Here is an 18,224-nt window from a genome sequence, read left to right on the forward strand (position 1 = left end):
GAGAGTTTAATTTTAACTTTAAAATGTCATGTTGCCTTTCTTTTTAGTTAACAATGCCTTTTTCCTGTTCCTTTCTTTTTGCTTATTAAAATAGGAAAAGATCCAGACCTGAAATCCTCTGTGATTTCACTCAAATTTCAAAGCAATGTCAACCAAAAAAACCCCAAAAACTCTTCTACATAGTCACGTATCTACTTTTTTAAAATTTTATTTCTTATATTAGCACAATATAAATATATATGTTTTATATTTTCTTTATTGAGCTTGCCCAACCTGCAGTGATTTCTTAAGCCTGGTGCAAGGAATAATGGATTTACAAGAGCTTTTGGCCAAGATGACTGCAAAAGTAGGTATCTAAATTTCATTTGTGATGTTTCATTTCTTTTTCTGTCCTATCTGGAATTTGGAGTGATATGTTATAATGGAAACATTTTTAGCCTCGGCATCTGCTATATGTTACTACAAAAATGTTTTATTCTTACTCAAAATAGGACTACCAATAGTAAACATAACCATTCCTGTCTTTGATGCTATTAAGCTGTATCATAATGTTTACTTGAAAAATGTTTGGAAGCAAGAGGCAATATGTATCACTGTAGATTCCGTGGGAGTGGAAAAGGAATTTGCCTATTGGCTATTAAAGTAGTAACACTGTAAGATGATCTATGGTCAGAGCCACTGCTCTTATAAGCTAATGCATTTTGGATGTAAGAATAATTGCCAATAATCGGAAGGGGCAAAATAGCTATTGTTAGGAACAGATTACTGTCAAAAGGCATTATATTACATTTTTAATGTATAATTTATTTCAAGGCTGGTCCTGAGTTAAATAGCAAAGGAGGCAAAGTTTGCCTTTCAACACCTTCGGTTTTATAATTCCGCACCTTTTCCTCCTCTCCATTCCATCATCCACTTAACAAGCATCTTTTGAGGACCTGCCGTTTGCTGGGCACTGTGTTAGGCACAAAGAGGCAATAGTGAAAAAGACATACTTTCTACCCTAGATATGTTCATACTGAGTGGCAGAGCCAAATGTGTAAACAGCTAAGGGCTTTAATATATATTCGTTAAGTGTATATTCATAATGAAAAGCCCTGAGCCTTGTTGAAAAAGACACTGAAAATATAGAAAATATGGCTAATGCTGTTGTTATGGTACCAATCAGTTGTGGACATGAGTTCCAGCCTAGGGCGAAGAAAGAATTAGGTTGGGCCTAAGAGACATTATACTCTGCAAAAAGAAGAATTTTAATAACAGTGAAAATGATACATTAATCCTATTGTACCTGCAGCTAAGACTGCTCCCTACCATCAGCCATGGCATGTGCAAAAAAATTGGTGGGTAGGTAAGTGTTTGCAAGATAAGGCTATAGTTTGGACCCATGGATTGTGCTGCTGAAGACAATGTTTCTATTTCAAACTGGGTTTTTGGCTAAGGCAAACCCCTTTTTGTCTGGAAAGGAGAGATGGAAAACTTTTCTAAGAAACCAATTGAGACTGAGGCTGAGATCTGAAGCATTAGCTTTTCACTTCAGAGTATAGTGGGAATGTGAAATGCAGGTGATTATTTACCTTCCCAGCTTGTGTTGTAGAGAGGCTTTTATTTCATATTGTCTGGAGCAGCTTGATCTCAATACTGTTAATTATATTTTAGCATGCTACCAAATTTTTGGAACAAGAAACATGCCACTCTGTCTCAGGTGATTGTGGTTCTTCATTCTCCAGCTTCGAGGGCGTCGTTTGCTTTCTCATTCTTTCCCATTGCAGAGAATGTCATTTTTCTCTTTTTAGCCACACATCATCTAGGAGCCCCAGAGAGCTCTATTCTCAAAACATTATTGTGTAAAATGGGCCTTTGTGAGGTAGGTGTTTAATTGTGGGCAGTTGCAAACAGCAAATTTTTTAATCCATCTTCTAAACCTCCCTTTGGCACTTTGGCAGATTTTTAGGTCTGTTCCTTCCGAACAGTATATAGAATTACAATTTGAAAACTGAGTACTTCCATCTTTGCTGTGTAATTTGAAATCTATGATCATCTAGAATAAGCGTTGGCAAACTTTTTCTGTAAAGGACCAGCTAGTAAATTTTGGGCCTTGCAAGCCAAGAGGCAAAATCAAGGATATTATGTGTAGACTTAGTTCATTTAAGTATAATAATTTAAATTATAACTATTGAAAACTATAAGAACCATTCTTAGCTTATAGGACATACAAAAGTAAGTAGAGGGCCAGATTTGGTCCACTGGCCTTAGTTTGTCAACCGTTGATCTAAAAGAAATGGAAAAGTCAGTAATACAAGCATTTACTATGTATTAGTTAAAATGCTTAAGCTTTTATATCCCCTGTCACTTTAATCTTTACCACAATCCTTTGAGCTTGCTTTAATTTATTAGTCTGCTTTACAGATGAGATGACTGAGGTCCAGGAAGGTCTGATAACTTTTCCTAAGAGAGTAGATGGCAGAGCTGGGACCTAAACTCAGGTAGTTAGATCCTGAAAGTTGAATCATGGCTGAGAAAGTTTATGGTTTGACAAGAGAGGGTTAAGAAGAGAGATAAAAGCTATAAATAGGGAGTAATATTACTCTTTCTAACCCTCACCATCCACTGGCAGGAGGATGGAGATATTACCAAGAAAGAGCAAATAAAAAGAAAGGAAAAGAGAAATGAATGTTTGATCATTTTATTGAGCTGAACTAAAGTTTTCAGATCATACCTGCTTGGAATGAAATGTGTCAACATAGAACTTGTAGTAACTTTTCAAAGAAGAAGGTTATGGCAAGAGCAAGGTCTCTTTTTTATTGTGTTATTTTTTTTTTTTTTTTAAGAACAGTGTCTCTTAATGCACGCTTTTGGCTATGAGCTGCTTGTTTTCCTTGGAAATAGTGAAAATTATTTGACATTATTTACTTAAGTATTTTCAAACCAGATTGCTCAGAATCAGACTGCTACACCTAGGAAAGGCCAGGTGAAGTCTCAGGAAAGGATTCTTTAAGGATTTTCAAGGAAGATTTTTTTTTCCTTCTAGCTAGTGCCAAGGTCTGAACATGAAAGTTTTCTTTCTGTGCCTTGAGCAAGCCTCCTCCTTTTTGTTCACTCTAACACTGAGGGTATCACATGTTAGGTCAAATCTTTATATAGGGGTTTGCTTTAAGGTACCCATCTTGGGAAGATACTTTTCCCCAACTCTGTCCCCCTATACCCTGTGCAACCATCAGGGTGGAAGCTCAGGGGCTCTACATTGCATCAGAAATCTTCAGGATGTTGTTGTCTTTGGTGCTCACTTATTTCCTGGGATCCCTGCAGTCACTTTGTTTTGGCCTCTGTGACTTTCTTTCTTCCTTTTGTATTAGCTCCATGACAATTTTCAAAAGTTTTTATTTATATATTGAATACAGCAGTTTAGTTGGTTCAGCTGGTGAAGTCCTTCAGGGTATGTAGTCTGCCATCTTGGTGGAGGCGAAAATGTAACTCACTTTTTTGGCAGGTGGAAGGAGATGGAGTCTGGAAATGTCAGGCAAACTTGAAGTTGAATATGGTTCGCAGATGCAAAAAGAATTCTATGGCACTAAATTTATCTGGGCCCAGTCTTTATTTTTAATTAAATAGGCCGATTGTGGCAGAATTCAGTTAATAGGGCTGGAGGTAATTTTTGGAGTTTTGATTTGAGTTGTCCAGCAGTTCCGATTAAGATGGGTAGACAGTCATATAGGTCATAGTGGAGATAGAGAATGGGCTTTAAAGTCAGGCTGATATGATTCTGAGTCTCTATTTTATAATTTCCTTGGATATTTATAGCTTTGAATAAGTTATTCAACTTGTTTCAGCATCTGTTTCCCCATATGTAAAATGGTGACAATTATTCCTGCTCTTGTAAAGATTCCGTGAGCCCAGGCAAATGAGGTTTGTTGCATGGCACACAAATGTCATTCAATAGGTGGTGGCTGCTGCTGTTTATACTCTTAAACCTAGAAGATATAGACAACCATGGTGGGATGATGGTTCCTTAGAGAAAATGGTCCTTAAGAAAATGCACATCTTCCCCAGTGACTTGAAATCACAAAGTCTGGTAGAGCCTATGCATTGCTGTCAAGACTCTAGTCTAGGAGTCCTGGAAAACAGCAGGAAGTCCTTCCCCTTGGGTCAAGGTGGAAACCCTGGAGCCCTTCCGGAGAAGAAGCTCCATGTATAAGCTAGAGAGGAATTGGTAGTCAAAGTCAGAACCAAACAGATGTAGATACCAGATCAGCCCAGGGGTCTGTGTAGGAGAGCTCATTGATCCTTTTCTCCTTTTAGGGTTAGGCATGCTGGCAAGTGACTGTGCCCTTGCTTGATCATGGGAGCAGCCTGCACTCACATTCAGGTAACAGAGGTCAGGGTAGATAAGAGCTCTCTTGAGGAATTCTGGCTTTTTGGCAAAACTGTACTTTTTTTAAGGCAGAGAAGAGATGGGGCTGCTACCTCAAGTAATAAACTTTTTTGTCCTCCTACATTTCCCTTAGTGATCTACAAGCATCAGCCACTCCCCTGGCTTACTCTGAAGTTTCTCTCAGGTGGTTTTGACATTGTGGGAACTACCTACCTGCTGGGAACATTATGATAGGGTCAGACTCTGTCCTGCTATCAGATCCCAACTGCACTGTAATCCCATTCTGACTTCAAGCTCAGAAAGAAGAGATACTGAAGACTGGGACTTTCTTGATTACTTCTGTTTAAATATTTGACAAATCTATGTATGCAAATCAAGTGACACTTGGAGTGGCATTTAAGCTTGTGACATCTCTAATTTTGAGACTTTCATTGTTTTGAGGAATTCCATAATGATTTTTCGATTAAGCTTAAATGTTTAACAATAGAAGCTTCTTTTTTCCTTTCATATAGCAAATGCCAAGTAAATGGTATTTCAAAGAAAAGAAACAATCCACCACACGACTAATGTACTTAGATCTGTTCATTGACCTCTGATGATAAAAAAGGCCTCTGCTGTCTATCTTTCATTATGTAGGGTTCAGAATAAATGATTTGGTCCATGGTTGCTTAGATAAACGCATAAACAAGAGGAAGACAGAATAGAGATGTAGATGTGATACCATATCTATTTTGAATCTGCAGACAATCTTAGAGAAAGTGTCAGGTAGTATAGAAATAGCTTTTGAAAATGAATGTGTATAAATTCAGCATGCTAATACCAGTGACAGAAAATGCAATTCATTTTTTGATTCACAGTTGTTTGTCTCCTTTATTGCTGTTTTAGGATTTAGCAGGAGTAAAAGGGAAGGCAAGAGGTTACATGAAGTTCTTTGAAAAATTAGCTTTTTGCCTTAACATCCCTTTGCCTGTGTGTCTATTTGGTGTGCTCTTATTATTACAGACAATAGGACTTCTCAGTGTTGTCAGAAAAGGCTACAGATATTAAAAATAAAAACCACATTCAGAAGGGAAACAAAATCCGCCTTGAGAATAGCATTCATTATATTAAAACTGACATTTTCTTTGGAATTGAGTTTTGTAGGTGAGCACAGCTCAGCTTTGTGGGACAGTGCTAGAAATTGCCACTGTTTCCCTTAGGCAAGCTCCTGGATTTTAAGAAAGCTCAGATAGATGTAGAGTTGCCTTTTGGGCCATTTAGTCCTTAAGAAGTTCCCTTCTTGGAGTGATATAGACACCAGAATTGTTCCAGATTTTCAGAGTAAGGCACGTATGGGTCCTCTCACAAAGGTACACAATTCTGAGACCCTTTTAGGAGGAATGCAGATCTGGTTCAACTCTGTTGTTCAATCCAAGGTCATATATCTGTTACTGCCTTGTGTAGGAACTACTGGGGCTATAGAAATGAAGTAAAGATAAGTGATAAGTTGTTACTTTCTTTCTGTTGAGGTTCCACATCTGTGGATTCAACCAACCATGGACCAACAATACTCAGAAAAAAATTCCAAAAAGTTACAGAGAGTAAAACTTGAATTTTCCATGTACCGAGTACTGCATTGAATCCATGTGAATGCATTGATGTTTAGACATTGTATTAGTTATTATAAGTTATCTAGAGATGACTTAAAGTGTATAGGAGGATGTGCATACGTTATATGCAAGCTATACTATTTTATATAAAGGACTTGAACATTTTCAGATTTTGGTATCTGCAAGTGGCCAAACCATATGCCATCATCCCTCAGTGTCCAAGAGTATCACCAAACTCAGCAGTGTATTTTATCCGTTTCCTAAAGCATTGCCAAATAACTTAATTATCATAGATTCTATAAACTCTATGATTAGGCTGGAGTTTTGTTGTATTTATTTATTTATTTATTGAGATGGAGTATCGCTCTGTTGCCCAGGCTGGAGTGCACTGGCGTGATCTTGGCCTGCTGCAACCTCCGCCTCCCAGGTTCAAGAGATTCTCATGTCTCAGCCTCCAGAGTAGCTGGTGGTACCCGCTACCACACCTGGCTTTTTTTTTTTTTTTGTATTTGTAGTGGAGACAGGGTTTCGCCATGTTGGCTGGGCTGGTCTCAAACTCCTGACCTTGGGTCATCTGCTCGTCTTGGCCTCCCAAAGTGCTGGGATTATAGGTGTGAGTCACTGCACCTGACCTAGGCTGGAGTTTTAAATGAAACATGGATTTGTAGAAGATCATGCATATTAGAAGGAGTGATAGGAAGCTAATATTTCAGGCAGCGTCAACTCTTAGTTCTTTAGGGGCTGCTCATGGTGCATCGTGGTTGGGCTAAGATCCTATTTTTTGTGTTTTCTACCCTTTGCTACCACCCACAAAAGGCAGACAAGGGGTAAATTTTCTTGAGAAATTCCAAAAGCTTGGAGGAAGAGGATGAAATAAATGACAAAAACAAAGGTTAGAATTACATGTGGATTCCATTTCCAGAGAGTAGTTCTGGTATGAGTAAGTCAGAGGAAGGTGTATGAAATGGAACCATAGTTAATGTAGAAAGATGGTGGAAGTCATTCCCTAGGTTTATCTATTATGTCTAAAATAGTGGCTCAAAATAATCTTAGTTAGATCAAAGGTTGAATTGATCTCCTGTGTGGGGAAAGTACTTAAGACAGGAAAGGATAAACATGATTGAGAAGGAAAAGAGAAACTCAGATAATTTTCTAGGAAACGATATTTGTTTTTCAATCATGGTGGTCTCTATGTAAGGGAAAGGAAAGGGAGAGTAATATCACTACTAGGTTGAGTTACTCTTTCGTGTGGATGTGACAGTAGACAGATCATATCAAAGTGCTGTATTTAGGGTTTTTTTGCACCATATTTTTGAAGGTAAACTGGAGTAGGCTGTATGAAAAGTGATCAGAAGAGAGGCTTGGAATCATATCATGAGGAGCTGTTAAGGGAACCTGGTGGTGCCAAGTGTGGTCAAGACGACAGGATAACCTCAAATGCATGAAGATTAGGTTTGCTCAGGATGGATTACAATGAAAACCTAGGTATGGCAGGAAAAAAAGAAAGATTTCACAGCCAAAACCATGAAAAATGTTTCAAACAAGAGAGCTAACTGAGAAAAGTGGCTTTCCTTGGAAGATAATACATGTTCCTCCACTGGAGATGTACAAAGGCTAGATAATCACTTGAGGTTTCTTGTGAGGATATTCAAGCTTTATAATCCCTTTCCAGCGGGAGAGTCTAAGACTCTGTGATTATTGGCAATGACTGGGTGGCCTAGAAAAATAAAAAAGGTTATTTTACAAAATTCTGATCTTACCTGGGGTTTTGGTTACTTTTCCTGATCTTCTTCTAAGCACAAAAGTGAATTCCTGGGGCATTCTGTTTGGGGGATCCGCTTACCACTTTTCTTTTTTTCTGACCCCAGCTCTCCAGAATTTTTCATCAGACAGAAGGCAGTGACTTCCTAGTTTGTAAACCACGACATTCTAGTTAGTGTGTGAAGAACATAGAGAGGATAGTGGGAGATAAATGTAAGTGCCTCGGAGTTCCTGATTAGATCGCCTGTAAACATCATAATGAGTCCTTGAGAACACATTCATTATGAGTGTTTTTGTATGGGCTTGAATGGAAAGCACACACATTTATGAACACCCATGAGGTTCCTGAGATACAGTTTAATGTCTCATTTGGTATTCATTAGACCATGATAGCCAATATTTCTTCAATTTAGAGTGATTCCACCTTGTGTAAAAAAAATAAAAAAACCAAAAAACAGATAATGCTAAGAATCAGTGAACTGCTCTGAACATTTTTTTCTCTTCTCAGAAGGATTTTTTTTCTTGTTGCTATTAGCTTTGTTAGGATGATGCAATTGAATTACAGAAATTACATTCAGTAACTCTTGTTTGCAGCTAAATTATGCAGAGACAAGACTTAGTCAATTGGAAAACTGTCATTGTGAGAAGACTTGTCAAGTGAGTGGACTGCTCTATCGAGATCAAGACTCTTGGGTAGATGGTGACCATTGCAGGAACTGCACTTGCAAAGTAAGCCTCTTTGTAAATAAATACAGTAAAAACAGTTTTAAGGGGAGAGGTTTGATAATTAGAGTGTAACCTGGTTCTTTAATAAATAATATTAACTCTGAGAATTGTTAGGTTTTTACCTAGCACCCACTAGCCATACGAGCAATTGTGAAGCAATGCTGGAAAAGTGTCATGTCTTATATGAATACTTGGAAATTAAAATCTGCTTTCCCTTGCCAACACACCCTAATTTGATTTAATAGGCAATGTTTGGAGTTTGAAGGTTGGGATATAGTGGAAAGAAGGGACTCCTTTGATTTTCAAACAACCTAATGGTTCTCCTTATTCATAACGAGAATAACTTTAAAAGGGGAGTTTAATTATTCTCTACATGTTTTTATTGTCTTTTACAAAGTGCATCCATCACCTGTTTCAAATAATTGCAAGGCATTTCCTCCCTGACTCACTATCACTGTCAGGATATCCATTATTTGTATATCCCTTCATCTGTTTCAGTGAATTACAACATCCCCTTCCAAAAATTAGTATGTAAACCCTGTCCAGTTGAAATTACTTGATAAATATCTGAAGAATGCCATTGTTTGTCTAGGAAAATACAAAACAGATTGTTAGAGCCTCAGAAATGATTGACAGCGTCTGCAAATGTGTTATTTATGTTCTTATAAAAATAGACTTTTTGTTTTCTGCATAATCTAGTTAGCACACATGGGCAGGTAGGATGAAACCAGTGATGTATTTCAGAAAAGTAATTGAGGTGGTACAGGTCATTCGGGCTGGAGAAAACACTTCATCTGTGGTCCTGGAGTGGACTGGGAATTCAAATACTGCTTCTGTTTCCCTGATGAGGTTTCTGGGATGAGATTTCAATGATCTCCACAACAGGAGCTATCAAAGGATACTTCTGAGATTATGTTCCATGTCCTTCCTTCCTCAGAGTGGTGCCGTGGAATGCCGAAGGATGTCCTGTCCCCCTCTCAATTGCTCCCCAGACTCCCTCCCAGTGCACATTGCTGGCCAGTGCTGTAAGGTCTGCCGACGTAAGTACTGACTGAGGGTCAGACTGGCTGTCTGTGTTTTGAGATTTATTTATTTATTTTCCCTGTTTTTCTGGACTCAACTGATTGACATTGATGAAATGAAACATTGGCAGTTGATGTAACATTAAATATATGGTAAGAAGAGCCACAATATTTTAATCACTTGCAATGTGGCAGACACTTAACATGGGCAATTTTTTTTTTTTAAATCCTCACATCACCTGTAATTACTATTCTTCTTTCATTCTATGTGGAAGGAACGTGTGTTCACAGGGATTAAGTCGCTTGTCCAGCAAGTGGGTGAGGCTGATCTGTGAATTTACAACTCCAAAGCTCCATAGGCTTTAGTCCCCTCATTCTAAATGATCAAGTTAAAGGCCAAATTCTGTATTTTGGCTTTCTGAGGTTTTGGCTAGATTCTCCTCTTATTAAGAGGCCTTTGTTAGGAACTTCGGGATGAAATTCAGTTAAAATACTGAAGCTGTCATTTAGAACATGTGGTATGTTCCATATACTGTGCTGGATGCTTTAAATCTACTAGCTTAGTGAATTCTCACAGCAACTCTTTAGGGAGGTATTATTATTATCCCTATTTTACAGGAAGCTGAGGCTTAGGGATATTAGCTTACCAAAATCATGAGGCTGGTGAGTGGCAGAGGTGAGAGAAAACTAGTTCTGTTGACTACAAAGCCCATAGCCTTTTTATCAGTCCATATGGTCCTCTACAGAAAAGGAGAGTTCTGGTCAGAAATGTGTGCTATGGATAATTTTCAAGGTCATTTATTTACCAAAAGAAACACACCAATGTCAGTAGCCTTCAAAGCACAGTGGTCTATCATTCTGCCAGGAACAGCATGTCACCTATTATGACACTGAAAGTGGGAATAGCAGTGAAAGTGGGTTGCAGCAGCCCAAATAATTGTTGAACTTTTCAAAAAGGAACTTTGTAATCTTCCTTTTTTTTTTTTATGGTTGGCACACTGCACCCATTGCTCTGGGGGATGTACCTGGAGTTGCTCTAAAGAGAAAAGCTTTCTTATTTCTGTTCCAAGAACTTTTGAAAGTCATGTCTGGCAATATAGGCAGCTCAAGTGTCTGGATATTGAATTATAGTTTGATCCCATGTTGGAGAGAGTTGTTAGTAGGTACAGATTATTTGTTTTCATTCTTGATATTCTTCAGCAGAAGAAGTTGAAAAACTATTAGGGGCCAAGCACAGTGGCTCACGCTTCTAATCCCAGCACTTTGGGAGGCCGAGGCAGTCGGATCACCTGAGGTCAGGAGTTTGAGACCAGCCTGGCCAACATGGCGAAATCCCGTCTCTACTAAAAATACAAAAATTAGCTGGGTGTGGTGGTGGGCACCTGTAATTCCAGCTATTCTGGAGGCTGAGGCAGGAGAATTGCTTGAACCCGGGAGGCGGAGGTTGCAGTGAGCTGAGATCACGCCACTGCACTCCAGCCTGGGCAACAGAGTGAGTCTGTCTCAAAAAAAAAAAAAAAAAAAAAAAAAAAAAGGCTATTAGGGATGTATTAAAAAATGTGAGAAGTTTTAGTCTATTATTGAGAGTTCCTGCATAGATCTCTGAATGCCATCTCTTGAAAGTTGTTGTTTGGACATGGAAGTAATGAGTCCTCCGGCAGGTTTGTGTCTTAACTTTTTGACATTTTTTTAAAATTATAAAAGCACTGTGCTTTTGGCTTAACATTTTGAAAACACAGAGAATGATAAAGATCAAGATGGAAAATTCACCCATAATACCTCCACTTAGAAACACTCTTGAAATTTTAGTGGATGTGTCCTTCTTTTAAGAAAAATTACATTTTGTGTGCAGTTGAGGTTGTATTGTGTGGGCAGTTTTTATTCTAGTCTGTTAACTTGCCATTGTCACTTAAATATATTATTATGTTTTAAAAACTTCTGCATAAATGTCATTTTCATGAGCTTCATTGTTTCCCATTGTTTGGCTGTTGCATAACTTTTTTTAACCAGTCCCAAGTCATTGATATCTAGATTGTTTCCCACTTTTCACTATTATAAAGCACGCTTAAATAACATGTTTTGTATAGAAAACACATTTTTGTATATTTTTGTATTTTATATTTCCTGAAAATAGAATTCTTCAGGCTAGAATTACTGGGCCAAAGATGAACATTTTCAAGGCCCTGGATACATATAGTTAAATTGCCCTCTCACTAGACGTGTGTGGGATGGTCATTTTTCTTTGTGCTAATTTGTTTGATAGTTTTAGGTTTTTAAAATTATTTCAGAAAATAACTCAATTTATTAAAATGTTGATACACACACTAACTAAAACATCAGTTTTTTGTTTTTTGTTTTTTCCTTTTCCCTTTGCATGGAATTCATAGCAATTTAGTTAGGTAGCACTAATTTTCTCACAGCTCTGATTGGTAGTTTGATGTGTTCAGAGTTTAATAAAGTGGGAATACAAATAAATTATTAAAACACTATTCTAGACAAACTTAAAAAGAAATGATACAAGGCACCTCTGGTAATTAAAAGGTTGAGAACTTCTGGGCTGGAGGGCTTTCATTTCTCACTAGTTTTTAATAGAAATATGCATTAGGTGATTACTGAGTACTGATGCCTGGAATAATGATGAGGGATCCTTGCCTGCTTTAGAGGAGCTCACTTTCAAGGTAGAGATGTGGTTTACAGTGTCTGGAACTGTAAGGGCACTAACATTAGGCATGTGTTGGAGTACAGAAGAATGGCCTGGGAGGGAGGGGGAGAATACCGGGGGAAGGCCTGGGATGCTTCCCGGAGGACATGGAGCCAAGTTAAATAGTTTGAACCTTCTAGAAGTTGACTTTTGTGGGTTAAGCAGTGGGGTGGAGAAGAAGAGAATGAGGATTGCTAGAGCAGAGTTCTAACACTAATCAGTGGAATTTCTAGATGTTTCCAATGTCTTCACATCAGAAACATGATAGAGAATATTTACTTTGGTTGTCCCTTTTAAATATAAGTATGTGAGGTAATGCATATGTTAGTTAGTTCTTAGCCATACCACAGTGCCTACGTATTTCAAAATATCATGCTGTAGACCGTAAATATGCATACCTTTTGTCAGTTAAAAATAATAATAAAATATAAAAAAAGACAAAGAAAAAATTGTATCTTGTATGAATAACTTATAGTCAAATCTTGTTTTTTAATCCAGTCTGACAGTCTGGATTGTATTGTTTGGATTGGATCATTTAATCCATTCACATTTAATGTTGTGAGGGATATAAGTGAAACTACTGTTTCCTGAATACCGTGTTTTTCCTTGGTTTGGTTCCTTATTTTGATTTTTTTTCATTTTTTTTGTGGAGCTGCCTGAAGTAAATTTCTTATATGTGAATTTAAAGAAAAATTCCCAAGCTTCTCTCTGACTTTAGGTGGGGTAGTATTCTAGGGACACCAGGTAAAGGTAGGGATATGACAAAGGCAAAATGAGCCAATATGTAAAAGCAGATTGTGTTGTCTGCTCACTCACTGAGTGTTCACTGACTTCTCTTGGGCTTGGGAACTGCAGCACTTACAGATGAGGGCATCTGTTTGGAAATAGGGAAGAAATTTATCTAAGCATCCATGGCGGTACCAAAAATAGTGAGGGAGTTTCATTCCTCAAACACTTGTTGGGTGTCTGCACTATTCAAGGCATATTTAATATACCTATTTGCACATTAAAATCCTTTGGTGAACTTCTTAAACTTGGAGGTTTCCAGGGCTCCACTTAGACCTACATAATCACAATCTCCAGGCATCAACATCCTGAAATCTGTATTATTTTGGTAGACAGATTTGAGATCTACCAGAGATAGGAAGGAGGGAGGAAGATGGAGAAAAAACTATTTCTTCTATGCAAAACAGTATGTGTGAAGGAATAAGAGTGGAAGAGGGAAAGGGGAATAGTGTGTTTGATGATAGCACAGGATTTATGTAGGTGAGAGGTTGAAATAGAGCTGCAAACGTGAGTTGCGGATGGATGATGAAGATTGTATCCCAATGAAGCCATTCAGTAATCCCTACCGAGGTCCTTCTGCCAAACACTTTGTCAGTTCTGGGGGCAACAGTGGACACGTATGGATCATTTATTCTGACAGGCACTGTGTTTAACCATTTTATATGTATTAATTCATTTAATTCTTCCAACAACTCTAAGTGGTAGGGTCCATTTTACACATGAGGAGGTGAAACAGAGAGGAGAAGTAACTTGTCCAAGGTCTCCCAGTTTTGGGGGAGCCAAAATAAAGCCCTGGCAGTCTGGCTTCAGAACCCAGTGGGATGCTCTTGACCTGTTGGCTCTAACCATTGTTCTCCAGAGAGATCTCTGTTACAATAAAGAGTATTATTTCACATGAACACTATGGAAGACACAGAAGTCACACAGAGAAGGGAGTGATTAACTCCATCTGAAATGTACATATGTATGTGTGTGTTAGGAAAACGTCATAGGTAACAGCTGAGCGGGGTATTGACAAATGAAGAGGAGTTTTCCAGGTGTACAAAGTAGGTAAGAACATAACTGCCAGAGGGAATTGCATACACAAAATCATGGAAATAAACCAGTGTTGGTTTTGGTACTCCAATCAAGGTTTTAATGCAGAGTTGTGGCATAATCAAAGATGTGCTTTTAGAAAGGCTACTGCATCAAGAGAGCTGGAGGTGGTGGGGGATATGGAACTTGGGCATATTCCAGGTGGAGGTGTTGAGGCTGGCAGGCAGGCACAGCCTGGGAAGATGCAAAGGAAGGGAAGGATGTGGGTGACAGCCAAAGGAGCTGGCACATTAGAGATACTCCACAGGTATTGTTTTGCATGAGACAAATGGATCAGGGACAGAGCGTCTGTAAGGGAGAAATTGCCAGGTTTTGAACAAGAGCCTGTGGGAGACTCACAGTGTGATTAACAGAAATAAGACAGGTGGAGGAAGCAGTATGGGGAGCAATACATTCCTTTTGACATGTTTGAGTTAGAGATGCCTGAGGTACAGCTAGTTTGATGTGGGTGTCTTGCTCATAGAGGTGGTATCTGAAGCCAAGGCTGTGAATTAGCTCACTGAGGGAGGAAGGATCTTTGGGTGTTCAGTCTCTCTGATCTGCCACTCTCCTTTAAAGTGTAAAACAGCGTGCTGATTTTGACATTCTAGGCCTCTGAGTACCAAGGGATGGCTGGAGTGTGTGCAGGGTACAAATACCTAAATAAAGATAGGGAAACCTTGTATCCACATCTGACAAGGATGTCAAGCTGTACTTGTCAATTGTTTATTCAATGTGCACCCAAATGGCAAAATTGTCCAATCATTGCACCAGAAAAATCAAGGTCAAAATTGAAGGGCCAGGTGTCTGTCGGTGCAAAAAGATACAGCTGCATAACTTTTTATATCCTCAGTACATTTGTTTCTGACATAATGGAGAAGTGTGTGTTGGTGCTAGGTTTCAATTTTGTGTTTGGGCACTGTGAAATATTCTAGTTTGCACGTCACCAGTGTGATATGAAGAGCTTTAGGTATCCATTTACATTTCTAATCACACTGAAAGCTGTTCGAATGGAGTCCCAAATGCCCCAGCCAAACGCACCAGAGCCTGACTCACCTTATGCTTGAATTTCCTCAGACATAAAAAATAAGCCTTTTGGCTATAGATCAAGAGGTTGGATAATAAGGGCTGATGTTAGGCATAGGAATGCAGTGGCAGGGAAGGAGGGCTGTTGTCAGAGAAGTAAGGATGAGAATGAGAAAGCAGGAGAAATTCTTGTGACCTCCAGTGGTGATCCTGAAAGTCATCCTAAGATAGTTTCATAGATACATTCTGCACTAGTGCCAAATTGCAGATGGTTGAGGCGTGCAGTAATATGTTGATCTCATTCACCAGCACCAAAGCACCCTGCTATGTGAGGACATAAAGTTCAGTGGACATTTAATTTTTATAAGAGACTGGTGGATTCGAGGGGTGGATGTGTCTCCATGTGTGGTGTGAATGTAAACAATGAGGCATTTTTATCTCCAGATTAGGAGTTTTGGGATGAGCCTGTCAAAGGGGAAGAGAGGATTCGGACAAGTGTCTTAAGGCAGGCGATCAAATGTGTTAATACCATTGTGGGAGTGGCAAGGGGCAAAGGAAGAAAAAATGTCTATTTCTTTGCTTCACAGCTTGGGCCAAGAAGCAGATGGCAGATTTGACAACAGTGCACTTAGCAGAACTGTCACTTTGGAACAAGCTGCCTTGCCAAGTTGGCAGCAGGCACATTTGGGAGTGTGGGAATTTATTAGACAGGAATTCCAGACCTTGGAGGTGTGGTCTCTCCATGCAAGTACACTGGGAAATCTAGCTCTCATTAGGACCAACGAGTCATGGTCAACTGGTTTATCTACCAAAATTGAGGCATAAAAGATGATCAGGGATAGATTTTTGTTTACTGAAGGGAGGAAAGGACCTATCCAGACAATTATATTAATTCTCCATTTTTTTTGGTCTCTACTTTTAATGTTTGAAGTTGTATTGAACGCCAGAAATAACTCTTATCTGTGGATCAAGAAATTTGACTGTTTTTTGCCACCTACTAGAGGCTCATTAATTGGAAAATGATTTATTATTACTCTCAATAAATCCTAAGGCATGGGGCTTTGGGCTGGAGATAAAATTATAGACATTTTCCCTACTCACGTGGGGGTTGCAATTAGCAGCAGGGACATGGTGGGGTGTACAATTAAATGGGAAATTAGGATGTCATGTGATATATATTCTGTTGGGGTTAGGTTCAAAGTACAATAGAATAAAAAAGTGAGGACGATTAACCAGTGTTAAAGGGTAAGAACAAGTTCTGAGGGAAGTCAGCCCTAAGCGGAAGCTCATGGGTGTATAGGGTGGGAGGCTGCCAGTGGAAGGTGGATGGGGTGCTCTGCAGGTGTTTCTGAGAAAGAGAACGGTATATGTAAGGCCCGGAAGTGAGAGATAAAGCGTGGCTAGAACATATGTGGAGGTGTGGATGTTTCGGAGGGTGGATGAAATCACGGGAAATGGTGGGCTATGAACCTTGGGAGATAAGAAGCCTCATGAAGGGCCTTGTTTGCTGAACTAAGGATTTTGGACTTTATTCTGAGATCTTTAGGGACCCTGATTTTAAGCAGGGCCTCATGTTTGCACTTAAAAAATATGTGTCTGACTGTTATATGGGGAAGGACGGGTGAAGAATGAGACTAGAACATGGGAGAGCTAGGAAGTTGTGGTGGTACTGAAGAAGAGGGATGACGACAGCCTGAACAAAGACAGTGTCTGGGGGCAGAGGGTGAGGAATGGAGAGGAGGAGGTTGACTTGAGAAACTTAAGAAGGGGACATTGATAGGATTTGGACACTGATTGGACATGGAGTTGTGTAAGAGGGAGAAGTTAGAAGGATGCCAGGCACTGGGGTGTGGGAGCTGGGATGGATACCCATGCCATTGCCATTCACTGAGAGGAGAATACAGGAGTGGAACATATTTGGGTGGGGAGTGAGGTTGCTGCAGGTCAGGTTCTGAGGGGAAACAGACTTTGACATAGAGATTTACATGTACTTTATTAGGAAGTGCTCTCAGGATCAATTCTGGGATAGGAATGAGGTGGTGAAGGAAGAAGAATTGGGCAGAAGGAGAAGTTAAGCTGCAGTGGTTACAGCAAATGCCGAACTCATTCCTACAGGGAGCTTTGGAGCTGGAATGGCCCTTCAGAGTTGTCCTTAGTTGGAGAAAGGGGGCCAGGACTGTGTACCATGTTCACCCACCAAGAGAACTTCACCTTGGGCAAGGTGGCTCTCTACAGCCCTATACAAGTCTTAGATCTCCATTCAGGGGAGAGCTGTTAGTTGCCAACTGTCACCGCAGTTGTAAGAATGTATCCTTTGCTCATGGAAGTAGATCTCCATGTACCACAGCATCCACTACAGGGTATGATGTTAAGTAAAGCATGTCCCTGGACTTTCTTCTTCCTGTGGCTAAAATGGACTAGACGACTACTATTTTTTTTTGTTTTATTGGAAGGGAGGAATGAAAGCCCCATTTCTCACCTGGTCATCCTCTTTGCCTTTCAGATCTTGCCCCTCAACATCGAAGGGGGTCTATGTTCTTTATCTGCAAACATAGCACTTGCCTCACTTAGTAATTATACATTCACTGATGTTATTATGTAATTACTGTCTATTTCCCTGATTGTAAGCTCCATGAGAATAAAGCTTTGGTTCTTGCAACATTATATTACCAGTTAGCATGTTGCCTGCCCTTTAGTAACACTAGAATATTATTTGAATGAAGAATAACTGAGCATCCCGTGAGAATCAGAGGATTTTATAACTAGTAAACCACCAGATTTAATCAGCCCATTTTTAGCAGATGCAGATATAGAGGCTCTGAAAGGTGAGGTGGTTCTATAAGACCAACACCGAATTAGTGGGTGAGATCTCTTAGAGTGCATATCATTGCCTCTGTTCCTCCTAGAGCTGGGGCTAGAAGGGTCCTCATCAGGGCAGGAGAGGGAGTGACCAGATACTTACTTCTTTTTTCCTGTTGAAGTGGATGGAGAATTTGGTGGTGTTATATTAGGATCATATCAAATTGACATATGCTGTACTTGCTTAAAAGTGAGTCAGCCAGTTAAGTCAAGAAATGAGTTTCAGTGCAATCTAAATTGAGTGGTAGGAGCTCCATTTATGTTTCTCTTTGAAATTTTCTACAAGTTCACCCCCCTGCCCTTCCTGGCAGCCT

At 39.4% G+C, this 18,224-nt stretch overlaps 1 protein-coding gene across 2 annotated transcripts in view; it reads left to right on the forward strand.

The window, feature by feature from the left end:
* Positions 1 to 18,224, forward strand: part of NELL1 (neural EGFL like 1) — a 903,683-nt gene that overhangs the window by 248,176 nt on the left and 637,283 nt on the right. For both annotated transcript variants that reach the window (XM_003830453.5, XM_003830454.6), the window contains exons 7-9: positions 264 to 346; positions 8,311 to 8,445; positions 9,380 to 9,482. In XM_003830453.5, coding sequence (XP_003830501.3) covers positions 264 to 346; positions 8,311 to 8,445; positions 9,380 to 9,482 — 321 coding nt within the window. The remainder of the gene's footprint in view (positions 1 to 263; positions 347 to 8,310; positions 8,446 to 9,379; positions 9,483 to 18,224) is intronic.

This window comes from Pan paniscus, chromosome 9 (assembly GCF_029289425.2).
Source record: "Pan paniscus chromosome 9, NHGRI_mPanPan1-v2.0_pri, whole genome shotgun sequence".
NCBI lineage: Eukaryota > Metazoa > Chordata > Mammalia > Primates > Hominidae > Pan > Pan paniscus.